Source organism: Chiroxiphia lanceolata, chromosome 18 (assembly GCF_009829145.1).
Source record: "Chiroxiphia lanceolata isolate bChiLan1 chromosome 18, bChiLan1.pri, whole genome shotgun sequence".
NCBI lineage: Eukaryota > Metazoa > Chordata > Aves > Passeriformes > Pipridae > Chiroxiphia > Chiroxiphia lanceolata.
The window spans coordinates 2,446,480-2,460,007 of record NC_045654.1 but is presented as its reverse complement, the minus strand read 5'-3'; the positions used below and the strand labels follow the sequence as shown (position 1 = coordinate 2,460,007).

The 13,528-nt window shown below is 49.4% G+C and overlaps 1 protein-coding gene and 1 long non-coding RNA gene across 2 annotated transcripts in view; both read right to left on the bottom strand.

The window, feature by feature from the left end:
• Positions 1 to 4,867, bottom strand: part of MED13L (mediator complex subunit 13L) — a 178,263-nt gene extending 173,396 nt beyond the window's left edge. The window contains exon 1 of the mRNA XM_032705450.1: positions 4,781 to 4,867. Within this exon, the coding sequence (XP_032561341.1) occupies positions 4,781 to 4,852 (72 nt within the window). The 5' untranslated portion in view covers positions 4,853 to 4,867. The remainder of the gene's footprint in view (positions 1 to 4,780) is intronic.
• A 4,600-nt stretch (positions 4,868 to 9,467) lies between these two features.
• LOC116796016 lies at positions 9,468 to 13,521 on the bottom strand. The gene is made up of 3 exons (XR_004360227.1): positions 11,110 to 13,521; positions 10,836 to 11,000; positions 9,468 to 10,093 (listed from the first exon to the last, which is right to left on the bottom strand). It is a non-coding gene; the product is annotated as an uncharacterized LOC116796016 (long non-coding RNA).
• Positions 13,522 to 13,528: the final 7 nt, after the last annotated feature.

The window sequence follows — 13,528 nt, the reverse complement described above, 5'->3', positions numbered from 1 at the left end:
TCTGGGGGAGTGTTTGAGGACTGGGGTTATGATGTCAATTCTGCATTAAAAATATAGAAAATTTGAAAAAAAATTTGTATTTCCAGCTAGTATTACAGCAAGTTGAAATTCTTATTCTTAAGCTGTCGTTACCTAGGATTATTTTTTTTAATACATCAGCCCAATATTTGAGTATTTTCTTTATCAGGTTGATGTTGTCAAGAGCAATCTCAGACTCACAACCAAAATCAGGGCACTCTCTGGGAGAGGATTCCCAGCCCAGGACATTCAGAAGACACTCAGGATTTCAAGAAAAGAATATTTCACTCAAGTATTTTTTAGTGGTTTGTCCTGAAGAGCAAATGTCTCTTCTGCACTCCTCATTTTCCCTGTGCAACATTCCAAAAAGGTTGGTTACCCAAGAGATTCCTCAGTTCCTCTCCCTCAATGTCACTCTGTCCCAGCCTCTTTGCAAATCTGAGTCTGTTCTCTCCAAACCCTCACTCTGGCACTTACCATTAAACTGTCAAACAGTGACATAATACAACTCTACCTCTGAAGTGATTTAAAACCCAAAATAATCTTTTATTACCAAGAAGTGAACAAGCTCTCTAATGTCATTTCTCTACCTCTACCCTGTTACCTAATAAAACTCAGGATAAAGGCAACCAGAGGATCAAATACTTTTGCAAAACTCGAGAGGTTAATTCCACTCCTTAATTATTTATACATGTAAATTCACACCTACATAACATTCCAAACAAGCACAGATACTTACTGTGCAGTGCTGGAACATCCTGCATGCCAAAATCCCAGCCCACTGCTCAGAGTGCTGCATTTATGACAACACAAGGAGCGAGAACAACTACTGGTTAATTTAATTTACTACGAGGGGATTGAGCAATCAACACTTACTACCAGGTCCACAACTGACAGTTGTGCAACTCCAGGGAGGATCTCACTGGCAGCCTCCACAACTGGCACTTTCTGATGCCATTAAGAACCTCAAGGGAATAATCCAAATGCCACCTCAGGTGTCCTTAACTCCTTTTGTTTCTTTCTGGGAATGCCAACACCACTCACTGATAGAAGAAAACACCTTCTGCTGCTGGTTGTGAACCACAAAGAGCCACAGCAGCCACGGCCTTCCCAGTTTGTAACTCCCCCAGGGGAACAAACACACAATTCCTGCTGCCCAGACCCCTCTGGCTCCTGCAGGAATGCCTTCAAACAAGGATCAGGGCATCTTCTATGAAGTCCTCTCCAAACTGCTCTCACTTCCCAAGAACAGTCACCTCTTTCCAGGCTGAAAACTCTGCAGTATATCTGATCTTTCACTGCACAGAAACTCTGAATTTTAGGTCATTCCTGACACTCTTTGCTGTACCTTTCCCAGCTCCAGTATATGAAGTGTTATGCAACTTCATCCCAATTTCCTGAGACTGACTTGTGCCTTTGGATCCACCATGGCAGCTAATCCAGACACTTGAGGAAACATCTTCCTGCAAGCCCAACATCAGATGAGTAACCCTTAGTCACAGGAAAAGTCAAATTAATTTCAGTAAGGCTCCTTTTATGATGAAGGATTATTCACAGGAAGACTGTTTGCCAGCTGGGTCGAAGTTTTAATACAGAGCCTCAGTATTACCTCAGAACATTTTGTCTCCAAATAGTTATTAGACAACTCTTAATTAGTATTTAAATAAACTGGCCCTTACAATGGGTTGTTAAATACTGTTTATCAAAACAGACATTCTTTTTCAGAAGGAGCAGCAGACATTTTGAGTGCTGCAAAAAAAGAGAAGATAAACATAATTTCTTCTAGAAACAGCAAATAAAGTGTGTTTTTAAAGAGCAAACCTATTACAGTGGCATACAGAGATTAAATAAGTTATTATTTGAGGTGTCCTCTGATGACAAATATCAAACCTTACTGGGAAATGCTTTACATTTGGAGCAAGACTCTGGATTTCTTTGTGCAGGGCTCGTGCCTGACAGAGCACACCAACATTAACCCATTTTCCAGAGCTGGATTCCTGCTTCAGTGGAGAACAACACACAGTGGTGGTGGGAAGGGCTGCAGGGCTGTGATTCCAGAGGGACACTCCAGGAAACCAAGCCCTAGCCCACCCTCAGCACCTGGACACTCCCAGGGAGCTTTAAACCTGCACCTTCCCCCCAGGTGACAGACTTTGAGCTGAGAGCACTGAGCACATCTTCACTTTCTGGATGTCACTGATTAAAGACTCAGTTACTAAAGAAGATATTTCCTGCTAAAAGATGCAGAAAAAGCAACAGCACCTGACCTGCCTGAGGTGTCTACAGAAAAACAGAAATTACAGACTGTTAAACCAACCCAAACCCACACAGAGCTCTGCCCTCTCTGGGTGGGGAGATGGAATTCCTCCTTCCACGGAAATATTATTTAACTGTAAGCAAACAGGATCACAATGGACTATAACATTTCAGAACTGTGATTCTCCAGTCACAAACGTTTCTTTGTGATTCACACCCAAAACAAATAATAATAAAAAATCAACTTCAAACAGCACAGTTGAAGAATTATTTGTAATCTACCTCGCTCCCAAAGAATGAATGGATTCCCACCAACAGCTGATTTAGATTTGGTTCTGTGACACTGGAAAAGTAGATGATTAGTAAAAGTTTCTCTAACTACTAATCCAGACTACTGTAGCTTTGACACTCCATAAATTTTGAGATGAATATGACAATTTGAGGTTAAAGGGTCAATGTGTTGGCCACATATTTCCAGTCAGTATTTCCGTTCTCAATATCTTTTACTGATATATAAATCCTAAAAAATACTAACATAATACAAAATAAACCTCCCTAATAGCTTTCATATATGCTATATTAAAAAAAAAAAAAGGCTTTATTGCATTTTTTTTTCAAGCAGAGCCAGAACACAATAAAAACAGAGTTTCATACACAGCACCACATTAAGGTAGAGATACCTCCCACTAAATTACACGGGAGATTAAAGGCTTGCACATTAAACTCATTATTATTAAAGCCACTTGTAAAAGAAGTTCGTTAAACTTCTTTCAGTGATATCACACACCCATTCCAAATTGAACATTTCCCCGCTCTAGTCAGGTGGGAGGGGGGGGGGGGGGAAAAAGGCAAGCGAACCACAATAAGTAGGAAATAGCTTCACTTTATAATTTATGCTAATGGCATGCCAACAATTATTTTTCCCAGTGACAGATCCGCAGATTGCAACTCCAGCAGCCAGTTCTGCCTCTCCAAACACACGCTCCGGGCTGCATTAACGACCGGGGACTCCCACAATCACCCCCGATTGTTCCCTCCCTGCTTCCCGGTTTATTTTCCTCGCTGGGTAAGAGCAGCGTAGTGGAAATCACAGTAACAATCCCCCAAATCACCGTTCCTGCGTCTCGATACACTCGGCGCTGCTACATATTTATAAATATTACAGAACGCCCTCAAACAGAGGCGCGGAGACAAACTTACATAACGTAACAGTCAGTAACCAGCCAAAGTAAGAATTGTGTCTATTCTCACACAGCGATCTCCGGGTTCTCCAGCGGCACAAGTGGCTACGGCTCTTGCCCCAGATTCTTAAAAGGAATGAGCAAAAAAACGCCAACCATGCATAGATTTTGTAAAAAAAAAACCAGACACGATAACATACTTCCATAAAGTTAAAAAGCATAAAACAAAGAGCTTGATCATCTGCGTTTTTAATTAGTTTCCCCTCTTTTTCCCCCCCTCTCTTAATTTTTATAAGACAGCTAAAAACAGCCTCTTCTTTCCTATCAGAAAAGGCACAGCACACGCACACCCACCTCGAATTCTGGCAGAGCTCTGATGCGGGGCGGGGGCACCCACCACAAACCTCTCACACGTGCTGCCCCCAAAGTTGCATCACAAGGTTTTAACTCCACCACACCGCGCACCAAAGAAAGTCCCTCCTCCCCTCCGACATTATCCCTGTAGCACCAGAAGGCTCCCGATGATCCAACACCGCTCAGCTGTTGCCCAGCCAGAAGGGATAATGTTGCTGTGTGTGCCAGGTAAAATTAAAGCAACGCATTTCCAAACGACTCTGCGCCCTTGCACAAACAAATTTACGTTTTAAATTTAAATTGCTAGCCCGTCTCAAAACCGATACCACGATTTTCTGCAGCGTTAAATCCACGTCGGAAGTTGTCAGCTCCCAGAGAGACGGGCAGGCAGCATCTCTGCAAACAACCCGACACACTACGCTGTCAGCCACTGCTTTTCGGCAGAGAAGAAAAAAATTAAAAGGTTCGGGTTTGGTTGGTTGGTTTGGATTTTTTTTTTTTTTTTAAACCTCTTGCCCCCGAGCGCGACACAGGCAGAGAGCAGAGCAGGCTGTAACAACAGCTGACACGCCGTCACCGGAGCCCAGAGCTGCGTCCGACAGGCGATCACACTCCATGAGCATTCGCCGCCGCTGAAATGGCGTTTGTCATTGTGAGAGGAGAGAGAACCCCCCCGGCTCGGCGGCACAACGCGCGCGGGGCTCGGGGTGCCCGGGAAGGAGCCGCCGTGCCCCGTGTGCCCCGGGGGAGCGGGGACACCCCCGGCCCCGCCGCAGCCCCGGCGGCGAGCGGGACACGCGAGTTCCCGAGCAAAATAAACACGGGCAGCGGGCCGGGGGAGGGGCCAGCGCGGGAGCAGCCCCGGGCCCTGCCTATAAACCCCCGGCAGCGTCACCCAGCCGGCAAACCCGGCTCGGAGCCACCCCCGGGCACCCACCCAGCGCCCCCCGCCCGCTCACACGGGCACTCACCAGCGAGAAGAGGTTGGAGTGACAGTCCTCCAGGCTGGCCCCGTTCGCCACCCAGTTCGCCGCCGCAGTCATGATCCTCGGCGAGCCGGGCCGCCACGGCGGGGCATGTCTGGCGGGGCGGCCCGGGCGGCTCGGGGCGAGGCGGGCGGACCCCGGCGCGACCCCCGGCCCTGCCCGGGGCGGCCGCCGCGCTCCGGCCCCTCGGCCCCGCGGGGCCCCGCGGCCGGGAGGGGACGCGGCGGCGCCGGGCTTGGGACGCTGCTCCTCGTTACCCGCCCTGGGTAATCCTCAGCCGGGGGGGCCCCGCTCCGCTGCGCTCCTCCGCACGGGCGGGCGCGGCCCCCTCTCCCCGGGGCCGGGGGGAGCAGCGGCGGAGGAGGAGCAGCGGCGGCGGGGGGGGCCCGGGGCCGCCCTTCCGCGTCCAGGTGCGGCCCCCCCCGGGCGGGGGCGGCGCGGAGGGCGGCGGGTCCGTGCGGGACGCGGGGCGGGCGGGGGTCCCGGTGCCGGCCCCGTGAGGCGGCGGCGGGCGGGGGGCGCTGTGTCCCCTCCCCGCCCCGCCCGGCCGCCCCTCGCTGCTGCCGCCGCTGGCTGTGCGCGGACGGTGCTTTCCTCCTGCTGCTGCTGCTGCTGGTGGTGGTCCCGCTCGCGCTGCGGCGGGCGCGGTGCGAGGGTGCGGGAGCGGGCGGGCCGAGCCCCGCTGAGCCCCGCGCGGTGCCGGCCGTGCCGCGGCGGCCGCAGCCCCGCGCCCGCTCTGCCTCCTGCGCTCTGACAGCAATGGCGCCCGGGCCCGCACCGCGCCGCGCCATTGGCCCGGCGCGGACACGTGACGCGGGCGGCGGGGGCGGAGCCACGACCGAGGGGCAGCGACCTGCGCTGCGCCCGCCCGGCCGCGGGGGGCGCTCGAGAGCGGGACGGGGCGGGGGGAGCCCGTGGAGCGGGACGGGAGGGGAGGGGAGGGGAGGGGAGGGGATGGGGATGGGATGGGATGGGGATGGGGGTCCGTGTGCCGACCCTGGAATGGGAAGAGAGAGGATGGGGGTCCGTGTGCCGGCCCGGAACAGGAGGGGAGGGGATGGGGGTCCGTGTGCCGGCCCGGAACAGGAGGGGAGGGGATGGGGGTCCGTGTGCCGACCCTGGAATGGGAGGGGAGGGGATGGGGGTCCCGTGTGCTGACCCTGGAATGGGAGAGGATGGGATGGGATGGGGATGGGGGTCCCGTGTGCGGACCCTGGAATGGGAGGGGAGGGGATGGGATGGGGGTCCCGTGTGCCGACCCTGGAATGGGAGGGATGAGGGAGGGGATGGGGGTCCCGTGTGCCGCCTCTGGAACGGGAGGGGAGCGGGGAGGGGAGAGAGGGTCCTTTGTCCCCTGTCCCGCCGCTGGAACGGGAGGGATGAGAGAGGGGAGAGGAGTTCCCCCGTCCCGTGTCCCCTGACCCGCCTCTGGAACGGGAGGGGATGAGGGAGGGGCTGGGGACCCTGTGTGCTGCCCCTGGAACAGGAGGCGAAGAGGGAGTGACAGGGAGGGGGTCCCTCTGGAACGGGGAGAGGATCGGGGGTCCCCTGTCCCACCTCTTGGCATGGGGAGGGGAACGGGGATCCCATGTCCCGTGTCCCCTGTCCCGCCCCTGGAACGGGAGGGGATGCGGGAAGGGAGCGGGGATCGCTTGTCCTGTATCCTCTGTCCCTCCCCTGGAACGGGGAGGAGGCTGCGAACAGGGGGCTGCGGGGAGGGGATCCCGTGTCCCCTGTCTCGCCCCTCGGCAAAGGGGTGAAGAAGCTGCGAGGAGGGGATTGGGGGTCCCCGCGTCCTGCCCCTCGGCACGGGGGGCACGGGGAGCTTGTCCCTCCCGCCGCGTCCCGGCACGGGATCCCTGCTCCCTGTGCGAGCAGGGACAGGACCCAGGGAACGGCTGGAGCTGTGCCAGGGCAGGGGCAGGTTGGATCTCAGGACAAGGTTCTTCCCCCAGAGGCTGGTTGGGCACTGCCCAGGCTCCCCAGGGCAGTGGGCACAGCCCCAAGGCTGCCAGAGCTCCAGGAGGGTTTGGACAACGCTTTGAGGGACGGGGGGGGGATTGTTGGGGTGTCTGTGCAGGGCCACGGTTGGACTGATGATCCTGTGGGTCCCTTCCAACTCAGGATATTCTGGGGTTCTGTGGCAGGGGACAAACGTTCCCGGTGGGGGTGCGGCGGCCCCGGGGCTCCCCCAGCCCGCTCCCGGCGGGACACGGGGGGAACAGGAGTCGCTCGGGGCCGACCCTGACCCCGGTCCCGGCGGGTCCCCCCAGCACCTGCGAGTGCTCAAAGAAGTTTAAAACCAGTCTCAAAACTTGTTCATGGCCATAGCCCATTCAGGGCTCTTTCAAACTGCCCTTCCGAGCCGAGTTTAACCCGGAGCTGCCCCGCGCTCACCCGGCACAGCTGTAAAGGCTTTGGGTGTTGTTATTCCTTTATAAAAAGGAACTCGAAAATACCTGAGTTAAAGAAATAAATGAAATTCATTCCTGATAGTCACAGTCTGGAGGAGAAGGATGGATATACATAAAATAAACAATAAAAGTTAAATACTTTGTTTAAAATAGATAATTCACCACAAGTAGTTTTTTCACTGTTCGTAATGACCCGTTGATTCGAACCAGCAGGAGCAGATTAAAACTCACCTGCCTGAGCTTCTGCCTGACATGAGAGTTCTGCAGGTGTAGCAAGCAAATATTGCTGCTTAAAAGATGAAGATATTTAAGCAATTCATCTTGAGCTTTAATACAGAAAAGTAGCAGCACGTTTTCAATGATCTGATTCAGCAGAAAAAGTTCTCACTCTGTGCTCAGTGGCAGCTTTCCTTATCGTGATTTTAATCTCATTTAGGCATCTTTTTTTTGCAATTTACTTGTCTTGGTAATAAATTAAGATTAGCATCTATTGTAAAGGCTGAATGGAGTTAGTTTGGACTTACCTCATGGTCACAAATCTCTCACACAAACAGGCACTTACCCAAATTACGTACATGGAGTGAGAGAGAAAGAGAATTTAGGCCAAAAGATTTCCAGCCAGAACAGTGTTCTTACCATGAGTGTCCTTCCTCTGACAAATCCAACCTGTCATCCATCCCAACCCCTCACTGCTACACCGACCAGGAATCCTGTCCCACAAGGACTGGGCCTGCACCGAGAGGAGCAGCGTTTCCAAACACAAATTACCCACGTTCCGTTACCATCGCGAGTTACTCAGTCAAAGTGAAATCCCTTCTTACATCCTGGCACCGGGAATCGGGGAAGCACTTTGGGCTACATTACTCCCCTTCCTTTTGGCACCGGTCTTGTAAACAGAGAACACAATCTGACACTTGTAAATATGTCAAGCAGCGTGTATTAACCAACCCCAAACCACATCCTTCCGCGTTAAAATAGTGCAGCTCTTTGTAACTCCACTGCAGCCCCGGCCCCCCTGGCCCATCTCTGCACGGGGCCCAGGGCACAGCCAACCCTTTGATGGAGGGGCCATTCTATTTCTGGAATAAAAGAACATCCCTTACCAGGAAAGAAATTATTTTCTTATTATAGAAGCGTTTGGGGATTGAGAATCGCGGCGTTACTTATCCAGGGAAATGCTGTGCATGATTAGACACCGCAGAATTCCTGATTTTTCCACGTGCTGCTCACCCTCCAAATGGTGTTTCCAGTCAGCACAATTCCTCTTCTGGACCTTCCAAGTAGAGCTGAGTTATTCTGCTTGATTTTCTCGGGAAAATGTGGGGTTCTAACACAGGATTCAGATTCATTTTCAGGAGGAGAAATGTTAATATACCCACACTGTGCTGCTTAGGCCATTTTTCTGTAGTCTTGTGAATGTTAACTACTTTGTAAACTAAAAATTGTGGAATCATGGAATGGTTTGGGTTGGAAGGGACAGTAAATCTCATCCAGTCTCAACCCCTGCCATGGGCAGGGACACGTCCCACCAGCCCAGGTTGCTCTAAACCCGATCCAACCTGGCCTTGGACACTTCCAGGGATCCAGGGGCAGCCACAGCTTCTCTGGGCAACTTGTGCCAGGGCCTCACCACCCTCCCCATAAACAATTTCCTCTTACCATCTAATCTCAATCTCCCCTCTTTTAATTTAAAAATCATTTACTATAACTAAATTCCCTGTATTATGTCAATGTTCTGAAGTTGAACAGTTGTTGCTTGCATTTTGGAAATGCTGCTGGTCACACATTTTGACCACATCCCTGCACTGCCAGCTCCATTTTGGTTTTAAACTGAAAAAAAAGATAACATCCCTTTAAGCACTTTGCCAGGTGCTTGACTTGATATTACATTCAGTTATCACAGGCAAGGGAAATCATTACAGTCTAATCCTTCACTTCCCAGGACCAAACTGGGAAAGTTCCCTTGCTGTCTTCTGACAACTGTGCTGCTTCAAGCAGAAATTGTTCCCCTTGCAGACATCACAGGAGTGACACTTCCTCCTGCACAATTATCCAAGGTGGTATGTGGAGGAACGTGTTTCCCAGCTCAGGGCATTCGAGTTTTATTCCCTGTTTTCTTCTCCTCCTTTTCAGAAATCAATCAGTGACCATGAACAGCAACACTGGGGTTTCTACTTTAGCAAAATAACCATTTTTGCACAGTGGGAAGATGCGGGAATGTCTTCACTAATCCTGCCACTGTGTTAATTTGCAGTCCCCAGGCCCCTGGAGATCAGCTGGGTCCCACCTCACCATACAGAGCTGACGAGCAGCTGGGAAGGAGCCCCGACAAAATTAGCCCAAACAGGGATAGCCCAGCTTATTTAACTCTGGGACAACTCACCCAGAGCTCCCAGTGATGACCAAACCTGTTCTTCCAGGAGGATGGCTCAGCAGGCTTTGTTTCCACCAGCAGGTGCTGCTTATGCTTCGAACTGAACGTGGGGGAAGAGCCAGAGGTGCCAGGAGGGCACAGCAGAGCTGCAGCAGGGGCTTTATTTGCTCCATTTTGCCCCAGAGCACGAGCACTTTGCTGCACATCCAAGTTTTTCCTGGAGGAACACGAGGTTCAAACAGGGCTCTCCCGATCCTGAGCGTGGAGAGTTGGGCCCTTCTCGCACCGGGAGCAGAACTGGAGCTCAGCCAAGTCCTGTCAGAGTCCAAAAGCAGCAGTGTTTGACATTCCATGTCTAAGGCAACCCGTTCCTGGGGAAAACACGCTTTTCCATGCCTTTGAGTTAGACATTCTGGTTACTCACTAGCACAGATTCCAGCTGTTGCAGTATAAATAATTATTGTCTTGTGTCTAAGTGTCATTTCTCCTGTTTTCTGTATTTCCAGTTGCCTGCAACACCCAGAAATGGAAAGGGCAGGATGGGGAGAGTATGAAATCTAAACTATGAATATAAAGCAAGAAAATGGTCTCTCACTCTTCTACAGATCAAAAAACAAAAAAATAAAATAATTTTGTTTCCCTCCTGCTCTCGGGTTGCTCTTAAATTGTACTCAAGTGAGCAAGTTCATTGACAATTATTAAAACTCAAAGAATTTTAGTTCTTGGACCACGATTTATGTAGTTTTTTTATGATACAAAGCCTCATTTCAGGTATGTTCCCACTGGCCTCACTGTCCACTTTTTATGAGATTACACTAATTTTTAAGTGTTTTTTAATTAATCCAGTACTTTCTTTTTTTTTTTCCTGCTAAGTGTTTATAAATAAGAACTCTAAATTATTTCGGTTTTAAACCAAAAACTTTTACTTCCACAAACTGAAGACCTAAGAGGGAAAAAACCCCAAAACAACTAAACTAGTTTACTGGCTTAATTAACAACATCTAATTTTAACATAAAAATAGTAAAAAAATTTCACACATCAAACCCCTACTCAATAGCTCTTTTTTTAAAAAACACTGATAATCTCCAGACTGCTTGTAAACCAACATATTAATTTTAATTTTATTAAGGCACAGGAGTGACTGCATTAGCAGGTTTATTTTTTCCTAGTAAAGATAAAAAATTATTTGAGTTCTCAAACAATATGTTGATTTTCTGAAGGAATGGGCAGTTCAAAGAGGAAATTAAATACCTCAGTAAAGGGTTTGTTTGTAGAGCAGTTTGTCCACATAGTTCAAGCCCTGCCAGGGATCAGAGAGTGGTGTGTGGATCAGCCATCCCTGCTCCCACGTTTCTCCATAAATATCCAGGGGGAATCCACATGGTCTGTTTACAGCCATCTCTATTGTGGGAGTAGCTGTAGAAACCAAGGATATTTTAAATATTATTATAATAATAATGTAATAAATAATACAGAGTACTCAGTGCACAAAGGCAGGTCAAAGCCAGCCCGTGTGACCCCAAACCTCAGAGATTTCCTAGTGTTCCCAGTGGGCAGGGATGTTGTCCTGGGACAGTTTGCTGGGATCTCCTTTTCCAGGGTGAAGGAAAGCCACGGCCAGCAGGGGTTGTGCTGCAGGGTGTTCCCAAAGGCCTGCCACAAATAAATACCTCCAGTCACCTCAGTCTGTTGATGATTTACATGGAAACGCTTCCCATGGGGCACAACTGCTCAGGATTGGGATTGGGATTGGGACTGGGGGGCTCAGGAAAGCACACCCAGGGCAGAGGCCAACATTTCCACGCCCCTCCTGAGGGTTACACACGTGGGAAGTCCCTGAAAATGATATTATTTGCTTGAATGCTGTACTAAGAGTCCCTATAAAGGAGCAGTTTGAGGGAAGATTAATGACCTGGAAAGCCAATTTGGGGGAAGTTTTTCCACCTACAAGATAATGTTGAAAGGAATCTGCAAACTGCTGCAGAGGACTCGGATTAACCCAGGGTCATGTCATTAGGAAAGGGAAAAGTGGAGTTAATAGTGGAGTCACAACGACAAGAAGGAGACTTTTAAGCTGACTCTGGTGGAGCAAATGTGCTCCTGTATTCTTATCAAAAACCAGACAAATTATCTTGTTCTCTGGATTGTGAAAGATAGAAGGGAGGCAGGAAAGAAAGCAGTGGCAGGGAAGAGGAGATAGACAATGTTTTAAGGTCCAGGAAGAGAAAAGATCCTCTCTCACTGTTCTGGATGGAGGAGCAGGAGCTGAGTGAGAGTGGTGAGGAGTGGGATGGACAGAGGGATGAACAGGGAGAGAAAGGAAGGAGCCAAATGTGCCCAACTCGTTACAAACAGCAATCCCAGGGTGCCTTTGCTAGTGAGGGAAGCGTGAGGGAGCCAGGAAAAAAGACTGGCAAAACTGGGCTGTGTGAAGTTTAAATTGCCAGCAAGGAGCTGGAGAAAAGGCAAGGAACATCTCTGGAAACGTGGCTTTGGATGGAAGGAGCGGAGGAAACAGCTCAGGAGCAGAGTAGATTGGTTCCTTCCCTCCACCGCGGTGATATTTAGATGACATTTCAGGTATAACTGGCAGGGACGAGGCAAGGAGCAAAATGCAAACTGTTACTTTAAAGCATATGCAATGCTAAAAAATAGAAGTTGTTGAAAACAGTGATAAGATTAAAAACTCGAGCTGCAGGCAGTCCCACGTACGGCGACCCATTTGACTGTCAAATCACCATCCTTGTGAACGAGTTTTCACTTGTCTTTTTTTTTTTTTTTAAGGAAAGAATGAGAATGGTCTGGGTGTCACAGAGGACTTTGGGGACTTCAGTGCAAGGGGGATGAGTCTCAGTAGAGAGAACTGGCCAGAAAGGGCCTGCCAGGAAGGCAGAGGAAGGAGTTTGTGAGTGGAAATGAGGAGCAGTTTTGTGCCCCAGCTCATCCTGTTGGTTTCTGTGAGACACCACTGCAACTTCTCATCTCAATGTTCTGCAGAACCAAAGCAAATGAGCTGCCTGGAAAAACAGAAAGAAGAAAATGACAACTGAAACTACTCAGGAATAAAAGGGGAGCGTGGTTTAGGCAGAGCAAAACGGCAAATACTTTTTTAATTGTAAATCATTTTTGCGCTCAAAGGAGGGAAGGATTGTGATGTTGGCGAGATACCCCGACTTACGAACAAACATACCTGAGTTTCTGAAGGATTTAATAATCTCACATGAAGCTCCCACCAGCCCTCCAGGCAGGGGATGGGCCTGTTGGGTCATGGTTTCATACCATCAAAGAGAGAGATTTCATCTTTCAGATGTTGTTGTGCTCGCTTGGTAAGAATTCAGCTTATTAAAAGGTGTTAAATAAGATGCGGGATAAAAATACTACAGGAGGAAAAAAAAAAAAAAACAACACAAACCAAAATGAAAAGATTTCAGGGTAAAAGGCAAAGCAAATATGGAAATAACATTTGGTGAAGACATTCTGAGAACAAAACTCCAAGTTTACTTGCTGGAATGGGTTGCAGGGCAGCTCTGGATGGGTGATGCAGCTTGGAATGAGCCAGTCAGGCAACATGTGGAATGTGCAGCTTTTGGCACGGGAGCTCAAATATTCAAATTGGCCCATAAATCCCAGTACAGTTTTCAGTGTTTAAGAATCTTATTTTATCTGGATTAAAATCCTCTTCCCCCTTGGCACTGGAAGGTGTTTATAGCTGCAAAAACAAGAATTGCAAAATATTGCCCTGAAATCTATAAGGACTTCTCCTGCCAAACTTATAGGGTTTACTCTGCAGCTTAAAATTAAAGCATAAAAAAAAAAAAAAAAAACACAACCTGGCAGGGACAGTGTGGCCTTTGTAGACAAAGTGCAGGAAAAGACAGGGAAAATTAGGTAGATCATTCCAAATTTTTTTTTTTTTTGTAATTTTAAAAATCATTTTATTTTCC